The sequence below is a fragment of the Microcaecilia unicolor genome, chromosome 2 (assembly GCF_901765095.1).
Source record: "Microcaecilia unicolor chromosome 2, aMicUni1.1, whole genome shotgun sequence".
NCBI classification, from domain to species: Eukaryota; Metazoa; Chordata; class Amphibia; order Gymnophiona; family Siphonopidae; genus Microcaecilia; species Microcaecilia unicolor.
This window is the reverse complement of record NC_044032.1, coordinates 424,901,430-424,914,268: the sequence shown is the minus strand read 5'-3', so window position 1 is coordinate 424,914,268 and position 12,839 is coordinate 424,901,430. Positions and strand designations below refer to the sequence as shown.

Genomic DNA, 12,839 nt, shown 5'->3' with positions numbered 1-12,839 from the left:
GGCTAAACAAAAGAGGAGATAGTGAGCATCCCTGCCATGTTACATGTCCCAAGTTAAAAGCCTCAGAATACCCCTCCACTCACCTGAACACGGGCCACAGGCAACGCGTATAGAGCCGGTGTCTCATAGTCATCTATAAAAAAAAAGCAAACTTTTCATTTTAATCCTTTGACAATATAACTCATAAAAATATTGAACAGAATTGGACCCTGGACAGATCCCCGAGGCACTCCACTACTCGCTTCTTTCTTCTGAGTGAATTCCTTTTCCTATCACCAGTTTCTGAGCCAGTAATCCAGTTAATTAAAAACATACTTTAGCAGCATCTGCAGTTCTAAGCAATGATTTGGTTGTTTTAACAGGACAAAGCCTTTCAATGCATCAGTCCAGGAATCTGCCCAGGAGCGCTTTACTGTCTTTCTTTCTAGTAGTTCTTTGTGACACTTGTGTTCAGAGCTGCTTTGTTCACTTATTCCTATGGGGCGAGCTCAATTGTGACAGTTAATAACTGTTTACAGTGGTTCATATTTCATTTGCCTGAATTTTAAAACCAAAATTATTAAGATCATACTTTTTTTTCGTGGTGCTAGGATTCCAGACCAGGTTCCAATTGCCCCGGGCGCCTAAAGGAAGAAGAGCAAACTGCCTGGGCACAATTAAAAAAAATAAAATGTTGTGATGCTTGCCCCAGGTGATGTCATTATTTATTCATCTCCTTGCATGTGTAGAGGATGAGTTGGCCATCTCGAGGAGTTCTGCCTGCAGTCTGCTTCGATCAAGGCACTTTTCTTACTGTTAGTGTTTGCAGGGTGACTGTTGGCCTGTCTGGGCATATGAACCTGCAGCCCAGTGCATTGTGGGGTTTGTAGTGCTGCTACTTCCAGTTGACATCAGCATTACAGGTGCTTTCGTGCATCTTGAGCTGCCTCAAAAAGGACTGGCCTGGTGTGGGAGAAACAAGCTAGAAACTTGGGGGTCCTTTTAGTAAGCTGCAGTAAGCATTAATGCATGCTTACCGCAGGTTAAAATGCACTACCATGGGGGCACACTCACGTGACCCTCGGTAGTTTTTGCATGTGCGCACTCTACCCACACACTAAAAAAAATAGTATTTATTTTTTAGTGCTGGGGGTGGGTCTTGGATGGAGAGTAGGGGTGTTGTGTGCTAATTGGTGTAGTGCAGCTACATTGCCACATGCTAACCTATTATTGCTTGGTTAGCGCATGAACAGTGGCGTTCTAGATCAGCTGCTGCATCACCACCTCCTCCACCGTATCACCAACCCCCCCGGTGCACCATCACCTCCACCCCCCCCCACCCTTCCCTGGCACATCGCACTTACTCCAGGGCCAGGAGGTGCAGTACGTAGTTGCATGACTGTCGGCTCCGCCGGTTCCCTGCCCTGGAACAGGAAGTAACGTCAGAGGGAGCAGGGAACCGGTGGAGCTGACAGCTGCGCGGCTGCTCCCTTTACTCCCTTGCAACGTGCACCCGGGGTGGACCACCCCGCCTTTGGTACGCTACTGCACATAATCCCTTACCGCCTACAAAATAGGTGTTGGTAAGTGCTCACGGGGTAATGGCCATGTGCTAATGGGAAAATTAGCACGTGGCCATTATTGTAGAAATAAGAAAATTGGCCTTTTCCTGGCAGTGCTAATAGTGGCCTTAGTGCACAGGAAAGACCCGCGCTGGGGATAATGCAGGCCACTTTTTAGTGCTGCTTAGTAAAAGGGCCCCTTGGTTACTTTGGCATTTCTGTAGTGCTCGGCAGGGATACATTTCTTAGAGACAGTGTTTTAAAGAAAATAAATGTGCCTCTAGCTGTTAGGATTGTGCTATTGCTCCACCACTAGGTAGGAATCTGTCTGTTTTCCAAGTTGAACCTTACTAACTGCTAGGTGTAGGATTTTGGAATGATTTATAATAAGCTGATACGCTGATTTTAAGCATGAATAGGTACTTTCACATACACTTTCCCTCTCTAATTCTAATTAAACACTTAACCATTTATCCCCGAACTAGGGTCCAGAGTGGTTTACAATGAAATTATCAATACAAGAGTGCAATGACATTGATATTTAGTCAAAGACTTATGAAACAAAAAAGTCTTTAAACATTTAAGAAAAACAGAATAAGAACACAGTTTCTTTATCAATAGTGGAAGATCACTCTAGATCTGGACTGCTTTATAAGAAAAAGATAGTGTTAGTCTCTTCTTATAACAAATGGCCTTAAATGACAGGAGTGGAGGAGTAGCCTAGTGGTTAGTGCAGTGGACTTTGATCCTGGGGAATTGAGTTTTTTTAATTTTATTACATTTGTACCCTGCGCTTTCCCACTCATGGCAGGCTCAATGCGGCTTACATATTATATACAGGTACTTATTTGTACCTGGGGCAATGGAGCGTTAAGTGACTTGCTCAGAGTCACAAGGAGCTACCTGTGCCTGCAGTGGGAATCAAACCCAGTTCCCCAGGACCAAAGTCCACCACTCTAACCACTAGGCCACTCCTTCGAGTCCAGGGAACTGAGTTCAAGTCCCACTGCATCTCCTTGTGACTCTGGGCAAGTCACTTAACCCTCCATTGCCCCTGGTACAAAATAAGTACCTGAATATATGTAAACCGCTGTGAATATAGTTACAAAAACCTCAGAAAGGCGGTATATCAAGTCCCATTTCCCTTCCCTAAATAACAGTCTCTGAAACTGGAAGAATCCCCTGCCTGAGGGGAACACCATTAACTGGGATAAAAGGAGCCATGCAAGTTAAGATTTTAAAAACAAAGCAGGCCGTTATGTAACTTGGCGGCTACATGGAAACAACATTTGTGCACTTATGTGGGTAAATGTGCACTTGTCCATGTAAGTGCTAGGTGAGCACTTATCATTATTCTGTAAATAAAATGTGCAACTCAGTGCATAAATGCAAAAGGGGGGGGGGGGGGTCACACAGGTGAAGCATGGACATGACCAACATTTATATGGTTAATTTGTAGAATACTGTAAGTTACATAAATACATAAGTACATGCCATACTGGGACAGACCAAAGGTCTGTCAAGCCCAGCATCCTGTTTCCAACAGTGGCCAATCCAGGTCATAAGTACCTGGCAAGATCCCAAAATAGTACAGTACATTTTATGCTGCTTATCCTAGAAATAAGCAGTGTTTTTTCCCCAAGTCCATTTTAATAATGGTCTATGGACTTTTTCTTTAGGAAGCCATCCAAACCTTTTTTAAATCCCGTTAAGCTAACTGCTTTTACTACATTCTCTGGCAACGAATTCCAGAGTTTAATTACACATTGAGTGAAGAAACATTTTCTCCGATTCATTTGAAATTTACTACTTTGTAGCTTCATTGCATTCCCCTTATCCCTAATATTTTTGGAAAGTGTAAACAATTGATTTACATCTACCCGTTCTACTCCACTCAGACCTCTATCATATCTCCCCTCATCCATCTTTTCTCCACGCTGAAGTTATGCACTAAGTCCTGCATTTAGGCGCACACATGTATGCTTGCTGTTGACATGGTGTTAGGGAGTGTCACTACATATTATTTATTTATTAGGATTTATTTACTGCCTTTTTGAAGGAATTCACTCATTGCGGTGAACAGCAACAATAAGTCAAACATAAGTATAGGTGCGTTGATGCTGATTTACATTAGTATTCTGTAATGGAATCTTGGCGCCCGGATGCCATTATAGTCACTTAACCCTCAATTTCCCCAGGTACAAAAACTTAGATTGTGGGCCTACTAGGGACAGAGAAAGTACCTGTCTGTAATAGGTAAACTGCTTTGGTTGTACCACAGAAAGGCAGTATATCAAATCCATGACCCTTAAATTAGAATTTAGCACACTGCATCTAAGCACGTAAATCATGGCGCCCAGTTATAGAATCACTCCCTTTATGTCCTCTCTTAGTATTTTCAAGATACATATTGTCTTGATGAACATATGTGAAAAGGGCAGTGGCGTAGCAAGGGCGGGGCGGTGGGGGCGGTCCGCCCCGGGTGTCAGCTCAAGGGGGGGTGCTCCTAAAGTCCTCTTCTTCCTGCCAGCTCCTGCACCCTACTACCTTTACAAAGAAATCTTGGAAGCCGAGGCGCAGCGCCTCACGTCTGCATGTAAAAGAAGTGTGGATCGTCTCTTCGGGCCTTCCCTCACTCTGTCTGTCCCGCCCTCCGCTGACGCAAGTTCCTATTTCCGCAAGGGCAGGACAGACAGAGTGAGGGAAGGCCCGATGAGACGATCTACACTTCTTTTACATGCAGACGCAAGGCGCTGCGCCTCGGCTTCCGAGATTTCCTTGTAAAGGTAGGGTGCGGGAGCTGGCAGGAAGAAGAGGACTTTGGATGGAGCTGAGGGTAGGCACTGGGTTGGGGGGGGGGAGACTCAGATGGGAGAAGGGGGAACAGATGGGAGAAGGGGCGTGGAGCCTCCCAACAGTTAAAATGCACTCCTGGGGGGGGGGGGGGGGGGGGGTGCAACGGCGAGCCACCTCGGGTGGCAGCCACCCTTGCTACGCCACTGGAAAAGGGTAAACTGAGCCAGGCTTGGTTTTAACCTCTATCCCCCTATTGCACGCAAGGGGTTATGGTCGTGCATTTCTTTAAGGAAATTACAACTACACTTTCATGTCTGCAGTGAGATAAAAGCAAGGACTGACTAAGCCTGCTCTATCTGGCTACCCTAACGTTTTCTTGTGTGTGAGTGTTCCTGGGTAACTACATCCGCATCCAGGCAGTGGTACTAGGGAACGACTGAGGACCATGTGGTGATGCTGAAGCTTTCTGTACTTGTCTTTCTGTTCCACAGGTTACGGCGGCTTCTGCAGTCTGCAGTCGAGGCTAACATGAATGCACTCCGGGTGTGGGGAGGGGGAGTGTACGAACAGGATGAATTCTATGACATCTGTGATGAACTCGGCATAATGGTAAAAGAAAAGTCTGAGTGTGTAGTTGTTGTTTGTATTTTCTCATTTGTGCACAGAAGTGAGAAAAGACTCATTGGCAAGAGTAGGAGAATAAAATTACACAAAAATACCTAGCACACTTTGTTATATTTTTAGTCAAATGCACTGGGTGAAATGGCAAACAGCAAAATGGTGCCGCTAATAATCTTCATCTCAAACTAGCAACATTTTGCTGTTTGCCATCTTCCCCAGTGCATTTGAATGAACACACAGGCGTTATTTACTAATAGGTCAATATTCAGGCAGCAGCGGTGGTCTGTGTTTCTTGAAATGCTGAGCGTCGCTGGCTAATAGACCCAGATATTCAGAGCTGGGTCCTGTTTGAGTTCCAGCAGTGAATTTCTAGATTTTCAGCGGCACCTGAAAGTGTGTGAGTATGGTTGATATTCAGTGCTATACCCACATAGCTAACCGTGTAGCGTTAGGTCTGCCTTTATGTGTCCTACATGCCCAGTTAGCTATGTGGGCATCAGTACTGGATATCAACAGTGCCCGCACAACTCCCAGCTCCTTCCAGCTCTGCTGTGGCACTAACCGGTGAGTGCTATGTAGGTCACACTGGATTTTCAATGACATTGTGTGGTGTTAAGTGTTCCTGGAAATCTGGGGATGGCCCATTCGCTGTGATGTAATAGTAAAATTATTCTGAATATCGACCTTTAAGTACAAAAAAACTCATTTGAAGTGTATGTGTGTGTGTGTATATATATATATATATATATATATATATACACACACACACGTATCTATATATATATATATATATATATATATATATATATATATATATATATATAGTATATATATATATATATTATATGTCTTGGCCTGCATGAATTAGGGAAGGAGGGGAAGAATTCTTACAACCCTTTGAGGAGCCTTGAGCTGAATGGCATAAGTCTCTCTGAGGCTTGGGGGTCAGGGGCCACCTTCCAATGAAATGAGGAAGCCAAATAAATTATGACCATTAAAACCCTAAGTAACCTAACTTGTCTCACACTACATTGATCTGTCCTAGATTTGTATTCTTCATCTGCATTAGGATAGAGAAAACAGTCTAACCAGCCAGACACAGCTCTAAACTACAAAAAATGCTTGCAGGTTTTCAGAATGTCCCAATACCAAAGCCTCAGTCCCTATTCATAGTGCATTAAAACTGAATATTTTTCTTATGTGCCTTCTCTGCTACTCGTTCCACTCTATGTCATACAGTGTCTCTGAACTGACAAAAGCCGACCTGACTTCTGTTCCATGGAAGACCATGCTGGGATGATGTTTAAGAATAATAATTATTATTGCCAGTTTTAGGCATACGGCATGCTGCAATGATTCTTAAATTGTTTCAAGGTGGTCTGATAGTGTTAATAGTTCCATGTAATTCTTTTAGGAGCCATGAACTGGTTTTCACAAACTTCCTTTTGTTGCCTGAAAGCAGGCTTCTGGTAATAAATGTCCCTCACATTTCACAGCAAAGAGTGGAATGAGGAGAGTGCTGGTTGTGCTGAAAACAATTATAAATATCCACGTTTATCAAATCCCAATAAAACCTTTTGCTGAAGCAAGCAAATGGACTAGCATCAATCATGTGACTGTGGTTGTAAACACACTACTTGAAAGTATCTGGGATAATGTATGTAGCAGAAACACAGTTGTTTTTTCCTTAGGCATGTTCAGGTTTTAAATAGTGATAGAAATATATATAGAGGGGATCTGGTCTATTTACTTGGGACCCATGATCACAGAAAAGAGTTTTTCCAGAATCAGCTGAGTGATATCAGATGCCGTAGGTGAATCTTCAACCTTGCCCCCCCCCCCCCCCCCCGGGGTAGCTCAAGGCCCTACCATCCCCATGGTTTAGCATCTACCCTTCCCTTCCCTGTGCCACCTAGGTTGCCAGCATCTCCCCCTTTCTGCATCCTTTCCCTCCTCTCCTCATGGCCAGCATCTCACCCTCTCTACTTCACCCCTTCCCCCATGGTCAGCGTCTCCCCTTCCTGTCTATACCCCTTCCGGTTGTCAGCATCTTATCTTTCACAGGTTGTTGGTATCGCCCCCCTCCTCAGGTTGCCAACATCTCCCTTTCCTCTATAATCCTACTTCAAGTCTAGCACCTCCACTCCTTCCTGCTTCCAGGTTACTACCAACCCCTTACCTGTGCTAAAACGCTGTCATGTCCTACCTCCCTCTGACAAGAAGTCTGCCTCGGAGAGGAGTGGAACACAGCAGCACTTCAGTGTGGGCCTGTACTTACAGGCCCTGTGCAGTGCTGACTTTGTTTTAACTCGGTGCAGGTGTGTAAGGAGGGGGGCAGCAGCAGGACCAGCAGGAGGAAGGCTTTTGTGTTTAGTGGTGCCACATTTCTGCCACCCAGGATGGACGTCTACACCGCCTAGTGGCAGGGCTGTTCCCCAGTTTTTCCCTCCTGGAATCAGATGATGGTGAGGGTTAAAAAAAGCCAGATTCCCCGTGTGCTTTTTTTTCTGGGATTGTTAGTCTGAAGTTGAAAGTTGTGAATATTGCTGTATATGCTCTCTGTTCCCCTGGTTCAAGGATCACTTTGGAAACATTGGGGTTAAGTTCTAAGTGGCTCTGGTCACCCCTTGACTGAAACATAAATGGAATGTTAGAAGCTATGGTTGTTTTTGATTTGGACTCTGCTTGCATCTCTTTTGCACTGGGGACAGAATGCACCGGGCAGCCACAGTACTAATGTAGCTTTAAACAGAAGAACAAGGAAATAGAGTGTTTTCCTTTTCACAGGTCTGGCAAGATTTCATGTTTGCTTGTGCCCTATACCCAACTGACCCAAGCTTCTTAGAATCTGTCAGAGCAGAAGTTACACATCAGGTAGGTTACAGAAAAAAGGGTTTGAGAATCAGTATTCAGTGTAATCTCTATTGGGCCTGATATTCAGCTGATGACACTTAGGGGCTCATTTTCAAAAGAGAAAAACATCCAAAAAGTGGCATAAATCTACTTTTGGACGTTTGTCTCATAAAAACGTCCAAATTGGTGTTTTTGAAACCAATTTTTAGATGTTTTTCTTTGAAGTACATCAGAAGTGCATTCAAATCATGGGGTTTGTTAAGAGTGGGATCTGGGCATTCCTAACACTTGGACATTTTTCTGCCATAATGGAACAAAACAAAATCATCCAAGTTGGACGTTTTGGTCTAGACCTGTTTTATTAATGAATAAGCCACAAAATGTGCCCTAAATGACCAGATGACCACTGCAGGATTAAAGGAATGACACCCCCTTACTCCTTCAGCAGTCACTGAACCTCCCCCCCCCCCCAAATATATAAATGAAACAATACATACCTGGCTCTTTGACAGCTCCAGATGTTATTTCCAGGCCTATTAGAGCAGCAAGCAGGTTCCTAGAGTAGCCTAGTGGACAGTGGCACTGTAGAGAAGGTGACTTTGGCCCATCATCTACACTAACTATTACACTTGTGGTGGAAAGTGTCATCCCCCCCCCCCCCAAAACCTACTGTACCCACTTATAGGTGACACGTGCTGCCATAAGGGCTATTGTATTGGTGTATAGTTGGGTACAGTAGGTTTTTTCATGGGTTTTGAAGGGCTCACCATACAATATAAGGGGGTAATGGTGAGATGTGTACCTAGGACCTTTTATGTGAAGTCCACTGCAGTGCCCTCTAGGGTGCTCCACTGCTCTGTTGGAATGCCTGCGTGGCCAGTCAACTAGGAAAGCTGGCTCCTCTTACATCCCAATGGCTTGATTTTGTTGTGTGTTTTTCACTTGGGCTTTTTTTTTAATATGGTCCAAAAAGATAGACTTACTAAGCACAACAACATCTAGGAAATGGTCATTTTCAAAGAAAAAAGGTAGACATTTTTCTGGTTTGAAAATGGTCATTTTCATTACTTGATTTTTGGGCGTTTTCAGCAAAACGTCCAAAGTCAGATTTAGATGTCATATCAAAAATGTCCCTCTTAATGTTTTGCTAACTGCCACTGGCATTAAACCTGGTAATTCAATGCCAGATTATGTCCAGGCACTGGAATTGAATTTCAGGGCTTCCAGAGCCGGCTAGTGCAATATTCAGCACTTAACTGGCTGTGGGTTACTGCATAAGGAAAGGATTGGCTTTTATGTGCTCCTATTTATGCAGTTAATCTGGCTGGTTAAATGCTGAATATCGGCACTTAATCAGCCAAATGCCAAATCTGCTACCGGAACATCTCCAAAATAGCTGGTTTTTAGTTCAGTACTGACCAGTTATTTTTAGCAGCACTAACTTGGTGAGTTAACCGGCCAGTTAAATCACTTTGAATATCAACTCCTTAGGTTTGATGACACCAATTTCTGGAACTGTGAAATTTACAGACTACATGTCCAGAGAAATAAGGTGTGAGTGTGATGGACTTAAAGCCTCCTAAATACTCTCTAGTAAATATTTATACCCTGCGTTCAACTTTTAAAAATCTTGCATATATTTTGTGTCATTATCAATAGAATTGGTGGTGCTACTGAATATGCATGTACAGCGATGATTGATATTCAGTTGCTATTCATGTAGGTAAGTGGATTAATCTAGAACAGTCTTTTTACTCTCCTAAATTAATCTGCATAGCTAGAAGGATAGCAGCTGAGTATCGCCAACTGTCCATAATTAGACGGAATACCAGCACTCTGCCTTTGCTCTGGCCCGGCACTGTCTGGACAGCACCGGGGCAGTCTGTAAGAATTTTCAGAGGCACCCTCTGCCTAGTGCCACTGAAAATTCAGATAGGGGGTTTCTACATTTAGTGGTCACTGCTAAACATATAAACCCTTTTGAATATCAACCTGAATGATTTTTGTAATTTGTCAGACTGACATTTTGATCCTAAACAATTGACAGAAATAAAATATATTGGTATATTGATTGTTGAAAACAGTAATACTTTCTTAGGCACTATCCTTTACCGTCAAGAAGCAGGACGAAATCAGTCACACCAGCGAATGTCTTCATTTGACAGCACCAACATAGATCCTGTCTTGTTTAGCACTCTTTGAAGCCTGTGTGAGTTACTGTGCTATCTTTCCTTCCTGCTTTTGTCTGCACCTTGCGTTGGATGCAAACCCTGCTCTCTTCTTTTAGCACTGTCTGAAATGAATGATTCTTGACACCTTCAGTACTATCAGCTCAATTCTTTGTTTACTGTTTTCTTCTTTCAGTATAAGAAAAGAATAATAAGAGTTTGACCTTCCTCCTCCAATCAGTGTTTAGTTTGATTTTGCATCTTCCATTTCTCCTGTGGCATACCCTAGCTCAGATATTTTTTTTTAAACACCTATATGGGATACAGTGGAACCCCAATATATTGCTCCCCGCAGTAACATGAATCCGCATATAACGTGACTTTTACATACAGCTCCTCTGTTGGTAATGTCTAACTACACCGGGGTGGGCCTCACCTGTATGTACATGAAAAACACTCCAGCCAATGTCTAACTATTTTTACCCCAGTGTAAAAATAACTTCGGGTGAGCTCTGTCTACACGGCTGATGGCCATTTTCAGTGCCAGTGTGAAAACAACTTTGGGTGAGCTCTGTCTGCTCTATAACACGATCCCACATTTAATGCAATGATATAATGCAGTGACTAGGATACATAAAATACTGGGGTTCCACTGTATATCTATCAAATTTGGCCATGTGACCTACTACCACTGCCTTGGACCAGATCATGACGTCCTCCAGCTGCATCTACCATAGCTGAATGTCACCTAAGGCTAGAAAGCTGAGGGCCACTACCCCTAGAGTCTCTCTTGAGAGGCACTGCAACAGCCCTCTTCTGTAACGAGAAATCATCATGATTCTAGGTAAAGAAAATATCACACTTCATCCAAGATTCTGGCCCTCTTACTTGGGGATGGTGTAGAGGACCACAAGAAGAGGTCTAAAGGTGATTGCACAATCATTCCCGTTACACCAAGAACCCACATGTCTCTGGTTTTGAGCCCCTCTGCATAGGGGCTTTCTGCAATGGTATAGAAGCAAGTATTCCCAGAATAGTGTCCGTTATTGCCAAAGATCATGGCACAGGATCTTTTGATGCACCAGAAGCTCTTGGCATTTGACACTGTGAGTCATCAGCTGGGTCAGGACCTCACGGGTAATGGAGGTTATGAAGTAACCAGTTGCAATACCCAGTTAAAGCTGAAAGGTCCAAAACAATAGCAAAAACAAAGGTTAAAAAAGTCTTTACCTGAGAGATATGCCATCTTCTTCCAGCAAAAATCCCTTTAATCAAACGCAAGAGCCTTGGAGGAGGGGTAGCTGAGAACCAGATATGAGAGAGAGGCTCAGCGGGCAGCCTGGGAAGGAAGCTGCAGCTACTGGGAGATGTAGTGCAGAAGTCTATTTCTTCTCAGCTGGGAAAGGTTCTAATCTAATCATCATAGCACTTCCAGGAAAGGGGTGTGGCTGGAAACACTCTAGCAAGGCTAACAGTCTCTACAAGAAGGAACTGCCAAGGAGAGAAAAGTGGGGGGGGGGGGGGGGGGGGGGGGAGGGGGGAGGAGAGAGAGAGAGAGAGAGAGAGAGAGAGAGAGGATTTGGACAGGAGTAATAGAAGAAGATGTGTTTAAAGGGAACCTTGTATGTTGTATAAGGTATTTCCTACAAGCTTGTGACAAGGAATAAAGGTTTAGCTGACTTTCTATTATATAATTGTGCTGGGAAACCAAGAAATACTTTTGTTACATTATGTTACTCTCTGGAGGGTGAAAAGAGCAGCATTGTTTAAGTGAATGAATGTTGTGTTGCCCAGAATAAATGGTATTTTGTTTATTCAAACCTTGCAAAGGCTTGGTTATTTGCTAGACATCTGCCTAGGCCGGGGGGCTGATACCCGAGAGGTTAAAGAAGTGGGCAGGGTAGGTCAACCACAGAAGAAAGGGAGTCCCTCAGGGTTATCCCTTTCCACTACAGAAAGGTAGACTTCACTCAAGCAGTCTTTGCCTCCAGTGGAAGCGTTAGGACTGAGACAATCCTACTAGGGTGCCCCCTAGTGGTGACAACACATTGTTCTTCTCTAGAGAAGGGAACATATACACACTGAGAGGCGCTGAGATGCACCTCATCTCCATCCTCTTTGCGAGGTAAGAGGGTCTTAGTATTGCTATACTATATCTCTGTGCAAAAGTTTGAGACCCTTGTTCCAGAGACTAATGAGATTGCAGAAAGAGGAAGACAGGCGACAATATTTGGAAAAGCTACGAGAAGCTGGTAAAGTAGTCAGGGAAGCAAAGATGCAAATGAAAGAAAAAGTAGGCAATATGGTAAAATGGGGAGGGGGAAACAAGACATTTTTTAGATATGTTAATGATAGGAGAAGGTGCAAAAGTGGCATTGTGAGACTCAAAGGTGAAGGGGAGGAATATGCAGAAGCTTATAAGGATAAGGCAGAATTGCTTAATAAATATTTCTGTTCTGTAGTCATAGATGAAGGGTCAGGAGTAGGACTGCAGAAGACAAACACAAATGGCGTGGAGGAGTGACCTAATCGTTAGTGCAGCAGCTTGCGGACCTGGGGGACCGGGTTTGATTCCCGCTACTGCCTGACAGTAGGCAGTGGGTTGAGATCATGGGGAACCAGGTTCAGTTCCCTCTGCAGCTCTGTGTGACTCTGGGCAAGTCACTTAGCCCTCCATTGTCCCAGGTACAATATATAACTTAGATTGTGAGGCCATTAGGGACAGTGCAAAGTACCAGTAATAGAATGATCTTCAGAGGACTGTGCTGATGAGGAGCTAGCTTAAACTAAAGGTGGACAAAACGATGGGACGCAATGGCATATATCTGAGGGTACTGAAGGAACTTAGAGAAGTTCTGGT

At 43.8% G+C, this 12,839-nt stretch overlaps 1 protein-coding gene and 1 long non-coding RNA gene across 2 annotated transcripts in view; one reads left to right on the top strand and one right to left on the bottom strand.

The window, feature by feature from the left end:
- The window catches only part of MANBA (mannosidase beta), a 157,674-nt gene that overhangs the window by 96,642 nt on the left and 48,193 nt on the right, over nucleotides 1–12,839 (top strand). The window contains exons 10-11 of the mRNA XM_030190756.1: nucleotides 4,829–4,946; nucleotides 7,746–7,832. Coding sequence (XP_030046616.1) covers nucleotides 4,829–4,946; nucleotides 7,746–7,832 — 205 coding nt within the window. The remainder of the gene's footprint in view (nucleotides 1–4,828; nucleotides 4,947–7,745; nucleotides 7,833–12,839) is intronic.
- The window catches only part of LOC115461151, a 59,048-nt gene that overhangs the window by 107 nt on the left and 46,102 nt on the right, over nucleotides 1–12,839 (bottom strand). The window contains exon 2 of the long non-coding RNA XR_003940669.1: nucleotides 84–133. This is a non-coding gene — a long non-coding RNA (uncharacterized LOC115461151). The remainder of the gene's footprint in view (nucleotides 1–83; nucleotides 134–12,839) is intronic.